The sequence below is a fragment of the Ambystoma mexicanum genome, chromosome 7p (assembly GCF_040938575.1).
Source record: "Ambystoma mexicanum isolate Mex_15411 chromosome 7p, UKY_AmexF1_1, whole genome shotgun sequence".
Lineage (NCBI taxonomy): Eukaryota > Metazoa > Chordata > Amphibia > Caudata > Ambystomatidae > Ambystoma > Ambystoma mexicanum.
The window spans coordinates 101,993,680-102,010,764 of NC_090939.1; the positions used below are offsets into that span (position 1 = coordinate 101,993,680).

General features: G+C 44.4%; 1 protein-coding gene across 9 annotated transcripts in view; it reads left to right on the plus strand.

Moving 5' to 3' along the window:
* ATP6V1A (ATPase H+ transporting V1 subunit A) overlaps positions 1-17,085 on the plus strand; it is a 1,210,625-nt gene that overhangs the window by 946,211 nt on the left and 247,329 nt on the right. For all 9 annotated transcript variants that reach the window (XM_069635876.1, XM_069635872.1, XM_069635874.1 and 6 more), the window contains one exon: positions 2,959-3,022. In XM_069635876.1, coding sequence (XP_069491977.1) covers positions 2,959-3,022 — 64 coding nt within the window. The remainder of the gene's footprint in view (positions 1-2,958; positions 3,023-17,085) is intronic.

The following is a 17,085-nucleotide window of genomic DNA, read 5'->3' on the forward strand; positions in this document are numbered from 1 at the left end:
AGCGTACTAAAGTCTTACTACCAGTAGGACTTTAGGAAAACTACCCCAACATCCGAGTCTAGCTAAAGAAAAAGTCCTTTTCCGCGGTCTGTAGCACGTCTGGACAGATTGAAATGGCAGCAACCAGCATTGACTGATGGCCATAGGATAGAGGAATACCTAAACCAGTGTCTTCTGGGATTTAAAGAAATATTGTACACATTATGGACATGTAGGGGACAGCATACCAAGATGCAGAAACAATGTTGCTTTCTCTTTTCCCTACTTCCTTCTCTTTTTATCAAGGAAATTCCTCCCGGATCCATCTCCCTCCCTTTCTGCAGTCCCACACGTTTATATTACCATACCTATTGCTTTGTATCCCATTTTACTTCATTCCCTGTGTCATCTTTTAATTGCAGAGGGGGGTCTGCAACCTTCCACAATGGTGAGAATATCTAGGCCAACGTGGTATCTTAAGCAAGTGGGAAGAAAAGAAGTGCTGATCAACAAGCAAGCAGATGGTTATATCCCTGGGACTGAAGTCAGAAATCCAGCTTGGGGTCATATCCAGGAGTCTATGTATTAGCACAGGTCGAAAAAGGCCACATCAAAAGGCTTTCTCCAACAAAATTACAAGGCTCCAAGCCAAAATAGCTGACAAACGGTACCAACTTACCTCCGGCAATTTCACCAGTCCAATTATGCCGTTGTCTGCACACCTTAACTCAGGTTTCAAATTCAGCAATGTATCCATGCCTGAGGTACAAAAAATCCGAGCATCACTGAAACCATCTAACTGTAGAGGTGAAAGTTGCCCAGCTCAGATCATAAAAGATGCAGCCAGAAATGTATCTCCTTTTTATTACCAAACTAATAAACTCCTCATTCGCCAGCAACTCAGTCCCAAGCAACCTGAAACAATCTTGGGTTCTCCCATTACTCAAGAAACAAACACTAGATCCGTCTATACCCACTAATTATAGACCGATCACCACTGTCCCTTTCTTACTGAAAATCTTAGACAGAGTTGCATACTTGCAAATTCAAGACTCTCTAGAGAAAAAAAACAACTATTAGGAATCCGTCAATCTGGCTTTAGACCCCAACATGGAACGGAAACTGCCCTTGTTGACCTTAAAAGTCAGATCGACAAACTAAAAGTCAAGGTTAGAATTGCCATCCTACTTCTCTTAGAATTATCGGCAGCCTTTGATCTGGTTGACCATAAAATCCTATTTGACCACCTGTCATCGGCAGCAAACTTCTCCAAATCTGCGGTCACGTGGTTCCAATCCTTCCTCGCAAATAGAACCATGCATATTTTCTCACCCACAGCTGACCCGATCCCTATCACCTGCGGTGTCCCACAAGGCTCCTGTTGATCGCCCACTTTGTACAATATCTTTACAAAGCCCTTACTGGACCGTCTGAGTGTCACCTACACCAACTATGCAGGTGACACCCAGATACTCCTAACTATATGAGGCACCTATGACTCTGATGTCTGCTGGATTAACAAAGTCTACACCATCATTCAGGCACGGAAGGCCACACATGGCCTCTGCCTGAATGATAAGACTGAGCTACTCCTAGACGGCTCACCCAACAACCTGCTGAAACTTAGTCCCAACTATAGTAGCATCCTCATTGATGGGAACAAAATACCTATTACCAAAAATGTAAAAACCCTTGGCTTCTACCTCCTATTCCAATACTAATCTAACCAAACATGTAAATCTGACTGCCTCAGCCACTGCCTACACTGGCAAGCTGATCAGGGCTTGCAGACCCCTACTGTCTTCCATTAGCTGCCTTTATATTGGCCGGAGCACTTATACAGTCCAAACTGGACTACTGGAATGGCCTATACTTAGGTCCCAACAAATCCATAATCAACAAATTGCAGGTTCTGCAAAATAATGCACTCAGAGCTGCATTAAACGTACCTAGAAGAGAGCACATTCCTGCAACCAGAAAATTGTACAAATGGCTCTCCATACAAGAAAAAATTGACTTCAAAACCATTTGCCTCACCTATAAAGCTTTGAACCACCTAGCCCCACCATATCTCACGGATAAATTAACTCTAAAATCGTCAGCCAGAATTACTGGATCTACTAACACATCTTGCCTGGTGGTGCCTAGGTATAGCCTAAAAAGAGCTGGCGGTACTAGTTTCCCGGTCCTAGCCTCCCAATTATGGAAGACACTTCCACAGGCCATCAAAACTATTCCTACCTTTCAAACATTCCGAAGTCACGTCATCACATGGTTACTGAATAAAATCGAACACTACTTACCTTACACCGACACCCTGTACTCCCATTCCCTTAACTGTATATATCATTATCCATGCCTTCCTCTGCTATTTGAATGTATCTGGATGTATTATTTGTATTCTGTCTGTATAAACTGTATAAATTGTATAAACTGCATCCTGTAACCATTATCTTCACCTCAAAGCGCCCAGATACCCCTGGGTCAAGCGCGCTATATAAATAAAATAAACAAACAAACCAACATTGGTCTTTAGATCAGGTTGGCATAAACCTTTTTTAATTTATTCCATCCTGACTTCTTTAGTAGTACTTTGTTTCTTAGCCAGACACTCCTGAATACAGGGAAAATGGGGTACACCCATACCTTTCTCATACAACAACTTCTGTTATCCATGCTTGACACATGAATACCCCTACATCCTTTTGGTTAAACCTCCGGGCCTGATAGTTCATCCTACCCAGCCTCCTATTTCTAAATAAATGAGTTGAATTTAATTTCGTACACTTGTTTTCATTTATGCCTCTTCGCACATCCCAATTGTACAATGCTTTAAGACAATTAATATGTTGAACATGTTGACTTCAGAAAGCAAAACAACTCTGTTCTGAGGACTTTTCAATAGAAGCAACAGTACAGGATTATGTCTTTAATGTTATTGGAGTATTTTTCCTAATATCAATTTTCTTTTTTCTTCAGTGTCTCTCCCCCTGGAGGGGATTTCTCTGATCCGGTTACATCTGCTACTTTGGGAATTGTACAGGTATGGTTATTATGCATCAAGTTTTCTACTACATGTCATATTCCTACCTATAGGTTTAGATGACTTTCTGTTCTATGTTTTTTCTTTGCATTGCTCTATGTACGTGGCTTTTTTGCAGGGTATTGAACAATTATTGAAGGGCGGTGTGCAATTTACTGGTACGTGGTACTGGACTTTCAAAGCAGTTTCTCAGTAGATCCTGGTGATCTCCAACATTTTGTTTTCCTCGCCATGTGTGTGCATATACCTATAAGCACATTGTACGTTTGTTTCAAAATGGGGTAGCTTTCAGGTGTTGGTATTTCATTGCTCAAGCTCCGTTACAGTTTACATTGTTCCCCCCTTCTGTCTTAACGACTTTGACACAGCGTGCATTAGTAGTTACAGATTTTCAGCTTGAAATGGGACACTATACAGATGCATCTGGTATGTCATATGTTGTCAGGTTTTATGCCCCTGGGGTACTTTCAATTTGTTTAAGGCACTGTCTCCCAATTTTCATTAGTTTGCCAATGCTTGTTAAATCAAATGGATGGTGTTGATTACGGTGGGCTATTTTTCTTAACCATCAGAGCGTGGATGAGTAGGGTTGCACATTTTTGTCCAACCAGAACCCCCACCAATAAAGGCACTTAATAATCAGGATGAAGAGTTAACCGTGACCCCTTACTTGCTTTCTGTAGAAGGCTTCCCTCAGGGGTGGCGGAGGGCACAGTTAAATTAACAATTCAATGAAAACACTTAAGAAATAAAACATTTTAAATTAACAAGAGCTAAAAGATGAATGCTGTCAAAGTTAAAAAATAACGTACTCAAAGAAACTTCAGACATCTTTATAATGACCAATTATACTGGGTGATATTAATGCAGGATGTGATGCATGGGGGGGAAAGAATAATGATGAAACTGGTTTAAACGTAAAATGTTGTCACGGATCAACCTCTGCTGGAAATACAGCCCAAACAATTGGTTGGTAAACTTATTGAACTGGCAAGCTCTACCTGAATATTGCTAGGCCGGTTCCTGTGGTATACTGGCAAGAAATCTTAACTGATGTAGCTAAGGAGACCTGCATGACTGTGTTTTGAACACACCTCTTGGGAGGAGAACCGCAGGACAGGCTTATTCAGTAGGCTGACTTCGATATAACTGAGTCCAGTTCCATTGGCTGTGGCTTCAGCTGATGATCCAGTTCGCACACCAGATTACCTTCAGCCTTAATCATAGGGCTTCATGTTTGGACTTGGAATCTGATGCATCATCTTCATTTTGACAACCACACTAGGCCATGGTATTCACTTGAATAGGGTCTTCCCAGGTGCTTGAAGTCCCTTTGCTAGTCTGTTCTCTTGAGCCACCAAGAGATGAGAAAATATGTATCATTCCCTGCGAGATGCAGTAATGAGTCACCCCACATGTCCCAATGTCTATGGCTGAAAAATAAAAGGCCTCTTCTACAGCACTGGGACCCAGAACAGTTGGTATGGGTATGTATGTCCAGCAGGTGCACACACCCGACGTAGCATATTCTAGCTGCTGGTAAGAGTTGGTCTCTGGAATTCTAGAGATTCTGCAAGTGGTCATGTCTAGTCCGCCGTTGCTAGTCTGTGAAAGTCTTCCTGCAACGATTTGGCAGCTGTTCCTGGGAATCCTCTTTAGTCCTCTGGACTGTTTCGGTTTTTGTTCAGGGTAGGGGGTATTCCCAGAGGTATGCCTCCCGAATGATTTAGTAGACAGTTCTCTGCATCTGTGGGGACAACTATAATTCATAAGCCTTAAGTCGCCAATCAGAAATTGACATTTTTCTTGGGGCAAAGGAACTAAGACATTTGACATGTTTTATTTGAACTGTACCATGGGATCAAGCATGTCTTGTCTGTAGAAGAGACATTACAGTGGGGTCTGCAACCAGCACTGGTTCCTTTTGTAGGTGAAAGTCTTTGTTATACCTTTTGTTGAAGTTATGTTATAGTTTTGGTTATAGTGGTAGGGATAGGATTCAGGCTAGCATGGGTTTTCTAGTTATTTAATTACAGCAAAGCATGAATGTGTATAGGCCTGAATGTGCATAGGCCCGACTTTGTGAACAATTTAATTGTTTTGCTTTGAACTGTATTGTTTTTAAGGTTTTCTCATATGCCTTTTTGTACCTGGTAGTTTCTTTTTTGTATTTTCACACATTGATGACATGAAATATGTCATGATTTTTTTTTTTTATAAACATGTATGGGATTAAGATTTAGCACCAATCCTCACCCATGTTCAGCATCCTACAGGCTGTTATCCAACAGTGGCATTGCCAAATATATACTGATTAATTCAGCCTGAGATATATAACCTGTGATTTTGTTTACCTCCTATATTGCTTGTTTCAAATGGATTTTGTCCTTCCACTTGTTCCTCATTTTATGACAACTTTTGTTTCCAGCTTCAGAAAAAGTTCTCTGGGCAGAGGGCGCTGTGTGTCGAGACCGTCGATTTGATGTCCCTAGACTGCTTTCATCTCAGCTAACGTCTTCGTCGAGTACATATACAACACGCAGCGCCTGCTGGCTTCAGTTCAGCTTTCCTGCAAATGCGATTGCTTCGGGAATTATGGCATGCTTCAGTTTTCTACGAAAACCGTTTCGAGATGGCCTTGTCTTTGACTCGGACTACTCCGAAGACAAGCTTCAAAAAGTGCCTAGATTGCAGAGCCAAAATGTCCATCACAGACCCACATAAAATATGCATCTGGTGCCTGGGCGTCAAGCATAAGACCGCTGACTGTCGATCCTGTCAATCAATGACAGGTAAGGCCTTAAAAGAGCGTAAAGCCAAACTTGTCAGTGGGTTGGATTGTCCCCAAATCCCTGTCCACTCATTTGAAATGTGGCTCATCCCACAAGTCGAGAGATTAATCTCCTCATAAAAAAAGGTCTAAAAAACGATCCCACTCGAGGAGCTCACTCACTCCTCTTTGTCATCAATCGAAGAGAGGGTATAGATCACCCTCACCTACTTCTTTGTCTTCCTCTGAAGAAAGGAGAGTAGTCTGTCTGACTAAATCCTCCTCCAAAGATGAGCCGAAACTCATTAGGGAGAAAGTGCAAAATCTTTTGAGGATCACGCCCCCCGTCGTCCTCGAAACATAAGTGGCCATGCTACGGTCGATGACAAGCATGAGGCTAAGGCGAAACCCTGCGTGCCCTTGAACCCAGATCATAAGCCTAAGACTACTCGAGTGTTCGACGAGGCAAGAAATAGTTTAAGAAATCGTCGAGTCGAGGATCAAGTTCCTCGAAGCACAAGACCCAAGATCAAGCCATCGACGCCACTGCCGTCATCGCCATCAACGTCAACTATATATTCTTCGATGCCTTTGCCTCAAAGTCAGGAAAAGATTTTTAAACCTCTTCCTAAAAAGGATTTTTTCAGATCCTTAACCTCAATTTATGAGGACTATGAAAAATCAGATGACACATAACCAGGTGGTCTTCAGTTGGATAACCCAGGAATGCGTAAAGATAAAAATGTCCCTGAATGCTTCATTTCAGAGGAGACCAGGGTTAGGAAGCTACATGACAACCTACAGACAGCTTGTGGGGTAGAAAACTCCCTAGAGATAGATTTTGGGAAACTAGACCCGGCTGATCATGCGGATGCATCATACAGAAGCCTAATGTCCACAGTGGTAGAATTCCTAGGATGGAGTAGACCAACTCCTGCATTTCAACAAGATGACCTAACTGACATATTAGGCAAAGGTCCTTAATATGACCCTATTCTACCATTTCATGTGGCACTTTGAAAAAGGCTTGCGGCAAACTGAGAGGCTCCAGAGTCCAGCACTGCAGTAAACAAAAAAATACAGGCCATCCAGTAGCGACCCTTGCTACCTGTAAGTACATCAGACTTCGGAAAGTCTAGTGCAAGCAGCTACATCTGCCTGCAAGCAAGCTGCGTACCCAACCATACCCCCTGATAGGGATGAGTAACACATCAATTCATGGGCAAAGAGTCTTTTCTGCTAGCAGCATGGCTTTAAAGTCTTCTAATTCTACATGTGCCCTTGCAAAGTTCACATTCACCCCGTGGGACTGCATAGCGATGGATGCTGATCACATCCCTGGAGCTGAGGAAAGAGACTGCCTTTTTAACCTGATGAGGGATGGCAAGGAGGCCATGTGGGAGTCTCTGCAGTCGAGTCTGGACACTGCTGACCGCGTCAGCAGAGCCATGGTGGCAAGCACTGTCATATGCTACTTGCGTGGTTGAGGAAGTCTGGGTTTGCACCTGATTTACAATCCAGACTCCTTAACATGTCCTTTGATGGCTCCCATTTATTTGGTAATAAGGCTGACGAAAGCCTTGAAAGGCTGCAGACCTCAAAGGCGGCAGCCAAGTCCTTAGGTGCCGCCGTCAGGCAGCCACAGCCTTTTCACCTAGGTCCTTTCTCTACTACTTCTCAGTTGGAAGACCGAAAGGAAAGGCTGGTCAAAGAGGGCAAAGATTTCCCTCGTGGTGGACTAGGGAAAGGTGCAAAGCCTGCCCAATCAGCGGCGTCTTTACCATCAGCCGCTGCTTAAGCCACCTCAAAACCCACTCTGAGGTCTTGACTCACGGCACCCTGGTGGGAGGCAGACTGTCACAGCATCTGAAAGAATGGCGAGTTATTACTTTGAATGCATGGGCACTGGAATAAGTAGCCCAGGGTTACTGCCTCTCCTTTATAAAGGGACCTCTGGATAATCTAACGGGAATCAATTTGCTAAATGTTCCAGATCCATTCCTGTTGCAGGACATTTTGACCCGGCTAGAGAAAGATGCCATAGAACCAGTACCTGTGATGAAGAGGAACAGAGGATCATATTCTCCCAATTGCCTAATCCCAGAGAAGGACAGAAGACTGAGACCTATCTTGGACTGGAGAGACTTGAACAAGTTCCTCAGGAAGGACAAGTTCAAGATGGTCACACTTTCTCAGATCCTTCAGGCCCTCCAGCTCCAGGATTTGATGGTATTGTTGTACCTCCAGGATGCTTACATGTGCCAATCCATCACAAGCACAGGAAGCACCTGAGTTTCGCCGTTGGCAGTTCTCATTATCAGTTTTGAGATTTGCCATTCGGTCGAACCCTGCCCGAGGGTTTTCACCAAGTTGATGGAGGTGCTGGCAGCGAGTCTCAGGAGGGGGGATTCACGTCTTCCCCCTACCTGGACGATTGGCTGATCAGGGCACGTTCACCCGAACAGGCCCAGGAACAGCTTAGCACCACCTACCACTCCCTCCACATACTGGGCTGTGTTAGGCAAAATTGCATGCAGTACCCTCTGGGACCACCACATACAATTAGGACTACAGGTGTAAGCAAAACCAACCTTTGGTATAAGTCTGTGCTACACAGTTTTTGGTAGTGAGCTGAGCAGCCATGCTTATCTCAAGAGGGAATGTGAGCAGTAAAAGATGTTACACAGAGGTCTTACAATAACAGTGGTTCAAGTAGACACTTACACTCAAGGTTTCTTGGTAAAACACTTATTAATTTATTACACAGTCATTTAGAAAACTTTCACTAGAAGGAGGCCACTTAATATCATACACAAAGACACTTCCGTATCAAACCAATAAGTTTCTGAGTAGATTAGGCTCCCCTGAAATAGGAGCAAAATGGCATTTCAGTCACTTTAAATGGGAATAAAAAGGCACAAGTTAATAAAGTAGATCAGATACTTTCTTAAGCAGTGGACATAGTTTCAGTTCACTAGAGGACTCGATTCAGTTCAATAGGCCGAGGCCAAAGTTAATGGGCTAGTGTCTTGGATAGGAAAGATCAATTCTTGTAGTAAACAGTAAAGTCTTTGCCAAAGTTCTCAGAAGTAGTTTGTACGAAAAAGAAATCATATATTGGGTCACAAGCTGATTAGGCCTTTAAGTTGTGAAAGTTTCACAAGCTTTCGCCGCGAGAGGTAAGTTCTCTATATTGGGTTGGCACAGTACCTTAATATGAAGAATAGATGCAGCTGAAGACGTTGGTTCCTGGCAGTTCCTGCAGATCTCACTGTTCCTGAGCCTCAGTCACGGGGACAAGAGGGAGGACGTCTGGGGACTCCTGCACTGCACGGGGACTAGTCAAGCTGGCAAAGTTCGAGTAGCTTTAGTCAAGCACACAAGCTGGTGTCCTTCTGCCTGGTTAAACCTAACCAGCTCCGAGAATGGTATCCAGGTGCCTTACGAGTTGATTGGTCCCACCAACTCAAGGGAAGTAGTAGTCCTTGAAGGGGCTTCTCTGTTCAGATGAACTTGGCAATTCGGACCTGCAGCAGGGCTTCACTGGTTCAGGAGTTGCAGCAGCTGTTCTCTTCCAGCTCGTCTTCGATTCTTTCGTTCCAGTGGTTGACTCTGCCTTCCAAGCCAAGAGACTCACCTTTTAAACAGTTTTCTCCCATTCATTCCAGCCTAGCTGTCACTCACCCAGCAGGGTGGCTGTCCTTGCCGGACAGTCAGCCAGCTAATCACACCAAAGTGCATTTGGGTCTCCTAGGAGACTAAGCACAGGGAGTTTCGGGCATCTCCCTCACTTCCTGCTCACCCCAGACCCTCAGGCGCCAGAGGCGGGCTTCAGTCCTGAAGCCCGCCAAAGGCATAAGAACAAAGGGACTAAACCTAGTTTGGCTCGCAGAGACAAACTCTAGAAGGACCTTTCCAAAAGGAATGGCGAAAAAAGAAGACAGGGACCTGTTTAAATAAAGGGGCTTAAGGTGCCATCTTGAAAAACCTGGCTCGCGCGATTTTTAGCTACCAGTGTTCGCTGTCGGGAAAAATCGTGGTAGTTTGTTGTAAAACCACTTCCACCAGCCATTTCGATAGGAAAGGGTAGCGTTTGACTGCTACATGAGTTTCTAGACACAGGGTTAACCCCTCCCGCACTCTATAGGAAGATAGTGTGTGCTGGGTCTAGGAATTTAAAGACTAGTAAAGTCAATTTAACCTTACATTCTCTGGGAAACAGTAGTTTATCCGAGAGAAGGTATTTAAACCTTTTGGAAGTCTAAAAGACATCCTTGTGTCACTGCACTGCAGGTGCTGTGTAACACACATGAAAAGATGATGCCTATGGAGTTATCTAGAACTCCATAATCAAAGTATGCAAGAGTAAAACGCACATCAAAATACATGAGTGGGGGAAAAACGGCTCACACTCTTTCCAAGTAAAAAAATCAAGTCCTCAAAAATCCAGCGCAGTTGCTAGGGTCTCTAAGGCAAAGGGAATTGGCACATTTATGAGAATTCTCCCTAACAGGCTTCTCTCTCAATTATAAGAAGTCCCACATGGTACCATCTCAGAGTCTCCCAGTACATTGGAGCGGTCATAGATGCATCCTTGGGAAAAGGCTTGCCACGCAAGGTGAGGGCTCACATTTTGTAGATGGTCACCAAGTTTGAGTGCCCAGCGTCTTCTGGCATTTGACTTTTTGAACTTGCTCGGCCTCATGGCATCCTGCATTTTCTGGTGCCAGGGGCCCGTCTGAGAATGAGATCCCTTCAATGGGCCCTTGTAACTCAATGGTCCATATTCTCAAGCAGGATGTCGGACCTCATTCAGGTTTTGAGCAGTTTCCCACAGGACCTTCTGTGGTGGGCCTGCGAGGACAACATTCTGAAAGGAGAAGCTTTTTGGCAGCCATAGCCAGAGGTATGAGTAGTGACGGACGCCTCACTCACAGGGTTGGGAGCCCACGCCAACAATCTGAGTCCAAACTACACATCAACCTTTTGGAGCTAAGAGCAACCATGCAAGCGCTGAAGGACTTTCTGCCTTCCGTACGGGGAAAGAATGTCCTGATAATGATGGACAATTTAGTGGCCATGTACTACCTCAACGAAAGGAGGCGTAGGCTCACTACCACTGTGCAGAGAAGCAATGCAGCTCTTGTTCTGTTCAATTCAAGAAGGAATCTCCCCATCAGCAGTTCACCTAGCCAGAGAGAAAACTGCAGTGGATGCTCTAAGCAGTCAGAGCACAGTCTCCCACGAGTGGGAACTAGCTCAGGGAGTCCTTCAAGAGATCTTTGCCCTTTAGGGAACCCCCCAAGTGGATCTGTTCGCAACCAGTGTCAACTGGAAGTGTGAACTGTTCTGCTCCAGGGAATTTCCTCCAAGAGGAGCTCTAGGGGACGCGTTTGTGGTGGACTGGGAGTTTCCACTCCTGTATGTGTTTCCTCCTGTCCCCGTTATTCCTCATGGGATCAGGAGGTTGAGAAAGTTTGGGATATCCATGATCCTAATTGCGCCAGATTCAGCCAGGAGGGCGTGGTATCCGGATCTTCTGCCCATGTCCATTTGCTCTCCATTATGTCTTCCACAAAGAGAGGACCTGATCTCGCGAGGAGGGTTGGGGTCTCACTCCAGAGGTCAAGACAATCAGCTTTCACGTATGGTTTCTGAGAGGCTGATATACAAGGATTGGAACAAATTCTGCAGCTGGTGTAGGGAAAAGATGTGGACCCTTTTCAATGTGATACACCTACGGTGTTATCGTTTCTACAACATCTGGCAAATCTGGGGCTCCTCGGAAGAGGCCTCCTACTTCAAAATACCCTCAATAACTCAGTTTCTTAAAGGATTCGCAAATGGTTTTCTTCCTACACCTTTCCAAGCCCCAACCTGGTTTTAAACTTTGACGTGTGCTCCTTTCGAGCCTCTCCATTCCTGCCCTTTAAGATTGCTAACTTATAAAACAAATTTGTTAGTAGCATTAACATCAGCCCACAGGGTGAGTGAGTTGCAGGTATTATCCTGTAAACCTCAGTTTACCACCTTCTACAAGGATAAGGTTGTCCTTAAGGTCAAACCCTCTTGTCTACCTAAGATCGTATCGAAATACCATTTAGCACAGAAAATTGTTCTTCCAGCCTTCTATCTTCCACTTCATCCTGGTAAGGAAGAGGAAAGATTTCATAAACTCGATCCGAGGAGAACTCTAAGCTTTTATGTTTCAAGAATGACAAAGTTGTGACAACACAACCAGCTTTGCATTGGATATACAGGACACACAATGGGTCTGTCGGTCACTAGGCAAACCCTATCGAGGCTTTCGGGCTCATTCCACTAGGGGCATGGCAACTTCCTCTGCTCTTCAGAGGGGAATTTGGTTAAAGGATATCTGCGAGGCAGCTACCTGGTCCACCATCCACACGTTTACAAAACATTACTGTTTAGACAACTCTAACAATGGGGGAAGATTTGGGAAGGCAGTTCTATACTCCATTCTTGACAAACATTAACTCTCAAATTCTAACTCCCTCCTCCAAAAGAACCTAATACTGCTTTTGGAGTCTATCATAAGATGAGGAATACGTGAGAGGACACAATCCATTCAAAAAACAAGTTACTTACCCCTTAGTAACGTTCTTTCGACTGGATGTTCCTCCCATGTATTCCTCATCGCCCTATCAACCTACCCCACTGTAGAATTACTGAGCTTTATACCTTGCGCTCTTTTTACGGTCCGATAAATTAAAGGCACTTATGAAGGGCAGTCATTCTGCATATGGGTGGCAAAAAAACAGAACTGAAGCCAACTGGTGGTGTGCGTGGTATGTGTACTCGACAATGACGTCAGCCAAGATGGAAACCCTTGAGGGACATAGTCGGCCTTCTCAACGCACAGCGCCCTCTGGCAAATTTGTTTTCTGGAAGCTGGAAACAGATATCATAAGATAAGGAATACATGGGAAGAACATCCAGTCGAAAGAACATTACCAGGGCTAAGTAACTATTTCTTCACCCAGAGTATCATTCCTTTTGTTTCATTTTACTGACCCTAGATACTAGGTCCAAAGTGGCCTTCTCCTGTCTTTAGTTAGTAGCATAGGTATTCTGGACAGTGGACTCTGGTTACTTTAGGACATCCTGACCAGCACTCATTAGACTCATTTTATTTAGTAGCGATAAGGAACATAGGGTCATTTTAGGATTTTGAAATACAAACCAATAAAAAAATGTCTGTATACAAAATGCCACCTTGCCGGTCTCCTGATTCAGACTTACCACATTACTCAAATTGATTGGCTGACGCATCCTCCTAGCACACAGAAAGGCCCTGCCTTTTGAAGCGCGGATCACCTTATAGATTAGGTTTACTGAAGGAATTGCTAGGTCAGGTGGTTTGGATTACAACTACCATCATCCTCAGCCAAACTATTCAATAGTGAGAGAGCGCGGGAGTCAAAGTTCAAAACATCTGGAGAGCCACAATCTGTAGACCCCTGGGCTAAGGTAACTGGACTAATGCTTGTCAATGGAAAACCACATTGCCAATCCAAGACTTTTCTCTTAGGCAAACAGGTCCATCTATAGTTTACCAAATCTCCAACTCTCTGAAGGGTTTTGTTTTGATGTATAAAATAACAGGACATGAACAGTTGTCCTACAGCCATCTGGTCCCCATACGAATGCCCTTGCCCTTTATGGCTTTATCCCAATAGGTAATGGCAAAAAAGGGAAAGGTCATACGTATGGTGACCAAAGGGTCCTGCTAGACTGTCTAACCTGTTTGCCATGTCTTACTAATATTAAATATGCGTGCAGGCTTGCAAGGCTTGGCCATAGGCTGATGTATTTAATATACCTTGGGGGATGTAGTGAAGTGGAAATTGTTTTAAATTATGGATGTGTGGGAGAAATGTCAGTTTCTGTGCTAATTCCCTTTAACATGAGAGACACCCAGCACTTCTGCTGGACCCTTGATTTATTCTTCAGTGAGTGGAAATGTTTACAACCCACTCATTCTTCTTCTCTGACTGGGATTCTGATTGTATTGCTTTTATGGAGTATGCTTTCCTCCATGTGTTTTATACAGGCATCTGTTATTGACTGTGGCACCCATCACCCTCTTTGTAGGGTGACTAAGAAGTCTCTTGGATGGCTTTGTTTTATTTCATTCGCTTGTGTGAACTACAGTTCCCACGAGTAATAAGATAACTTTTCTTACTTACCTCTCCTTTTATGGCACCAGCACACCCCTCCTGATGTGAGGTGTTAAAGGGTTACATTGCAATTGCAACTCTTCTCCCACAACTCATGTAACATTTTCTTATAGTAACTAACAAACGTAAATGGCTGGTGGCAGTGGATACTTTTTCTACCTTTTGTGCAGGTTACTAGCGGGCTGATTTCTAAGCTGCAGTACCCGTGGGTGAACATTGGCCGTCTTCTGTAAGGAAGGCATGGTATGAATATCGGACAGACACAATAGATGCATGTTTCAAAAACCTTTATTTTGGTTTTTAGTAAGGGTGGGAGAGTTCCCAACTGGCCCTACCTCTAGAATGGGAGTATTCTCGACCATTAAATCATTAACAAACGGGTCCAAGCCAGTCTAGTCAAAACAAAAAGGCCTATACTAAAAAACCTAACTTTGCCCTCCCTCTTAAATGACAAATGTGTAAACTGAATATATAATGGAAAATTAGTGTCTCAAACGAAAATGTCAGAATGGCTTAGGTAACCACTCCCTTCCGCACATTCAGAAGCACGGGGTCTCGAGAGTTTCTTAAAAGAATAGGTGGTTGGCACAGTTCTATCAATCTGGCACACTTTGGATTACTGCTACAATTCAACAGTTCAGGCTTGGGCTTCGAGCTTTTGACAGTTCAACAACTTCTTTAGGCTTCATCCGCCTTGTCAAAAAAGCACAGTTTAATTCTTAACTTGTATTTTACCACAATTCAACGCAGGCTTACCTCCGGCGGGCTCGAGCCTGTCAAACCTGACTTTTGTAACTACTTCTCACATTGGTTTCCCTCTGCCAGGCTCAAACCCTCTCTTCCCTTTGTGGGGGTTCCCTTCCCCAAGTCAGTTTCATACAACTTTCACCTTATTTTACCTTCACTGTCGAAGACTTTCGAAACTGCAAGGATTTTACATAGACCTCTTCATGACAACTTTGACCTCTCTTTAGTCAAACTGACCATCTTAATCAACTCTCGACGCCAATACTTGATGGTACTTATAGTTCCTTGGAATTATCCTTTCTTTACTTCTGCCATCCTGGCGCGCTTAAAGTTCATACTTTGCCCTCTTGGTGTATAAACGTTCATATATTTCGGTTTCCCTTTCAATCATTTTGTATTCATCATCGCGGTTACTTTCTTGCCTTCACTTCCCGCTTTATCACAACTTAAAACGCTTTACAGAGACTTTCGAATGTGTTTCCGCCTCGCAGGACCACTCTTACTTTGTACACTCTCATTACAGTTCAGTGATTGTCTTTTTCATTATGTGTTTATCGGCACACACGCAGCCTTCAACTCTTGCTACAGTTTCTCCTGCCTTTAACAAAACCGGTCCTTTGTTTTGTTGCCTCCATTAACTCACTGGTCGTGTTAATTGGGGGTTTTCTCTTTTCACTGCCGTTCATGTAGCAGTCAAGGCTGTTACCAGTACCTCCTCTGCTCCTCCCCAACTTCGTTGTTCAGCCGGGAGGGGAGCGTACCGCATTGAAGCACTTTGAAGGTAAATCCTTCCGCCTCTATTGGAATGCTTACGGCTTTCGGAAAGGAATTCTCATCTGGCTTTCTCTTGTTCTCTGCAAATGCTGATCAGCCCCTTGGTCTTCTAACTTCGATAGCCTGGTTCGCCTCAGCCCTGGAAGAGCTTATCCTTCTTGTACCCAGCCTCACACAGAGTGTGCCTGTGCGCGCCACCTGTTATCCTAACAGGGAGTGCTAATAAATGGCAGGTGTGTGTAGTTAGGATTACGTGCGTGGCTCTGCCTGATCACTTTAAAGGGACAGCCATTGCATGTCATGAGAGGTAATCTTCCTGGAGTCATTCCTCATCTTCCTCGGATCAGTAGTGTAGTCAGTGTGAAGTGGGTAGGAATTATGGGATCAGTAGTTACCCATAAAATAGGTAGGGATAGAGGTTAGATGAACTGTGGAAAAGGGGGAATTCCATGTTTCACCATCAGGTGCTTCTATGCCACTTTTGGAGAACCCTCTACCCAGGTGACCCTTTCTCGCTTGTTCACCCCCAGGGACGGGATCCAAAAGTGATGGCCTTTCCCAGACCACCTGAGTACAGGATCCCCGGGGACTAGGTTGTGAAACACCCTCTGGTTTTTCACACTTCTTTTTTTGCCATGTTTCATTTGTAAGTTCCTTCTGGGCTCTCCTTCCATCATTCCAGGTGGGGGTGAATCCTTTGTGAGCTCCAGTGTGCCTGGCAAGGCAGGGAGTGAGGGAGGCTCCTGAAACCTGTGTTCTTTGTTGGTTGGTGTGCCTAGCTGAAACCAGTTTAAACTGGGCGGCTGGCTGTCCTTTTGGACAGCCAGCCCCCAAGTAATTGGCAGCCCCATAGGTGTTAATTAATGGGTTCCAGGATATAAGATGAAGATTTTTGGATTCCAGACAGAATTGACAACTGGGACTGGAAACCTGAAGCAGAAGAAGAGCAGAGACTCCAGCAGCACCTTCAAGAACCGCTGAAGTACAGGTGAAGCCCTGCAGCTGTGCTGACCCGGTTTTCAACTGGACAGGGAAGCTCCGCCATTGACTTCTTCATCCCTTGGGCTGGTGGGACCAACTAGCTTCAAGACCTTCAATTTGGGCCATCCCCTGATGTCCTGCAACTTTCCTGGGCTGCAGAACACCAATACCCAGGGTACCTGGACCATTTGCTAGTGCATCGTCTTGCGAACATCGAATCTGGCTGAAACTTCACAGGCATCCGTGTGGACCTACACAAGCAGGAATTCTTCACTAAAAGTCCCCTCACAAGAGCAGGACTGTGTAATCGAAGAGAATCCAACTGGCGCTATTCTTTTTTCTAATTTTTTGGTTTTGAGTTTTCAACATACCATATTAATCATCATACAGTTACTATTCACTACACTGTTATCAAACAGAAAGGATCAACTTCGTACCCTTCCTCCCACAAACATTGGAACTCCATTTCAAAACCATTTTCCCCCCTCACCCTCCTGCCTCCCTTTCAGGAACAGTGTTACGTTGAAGATGAGTCCACCAGTAGGTCTACTCTCACCACTCACATTCAGATTTGGGTCTCTTACATCATT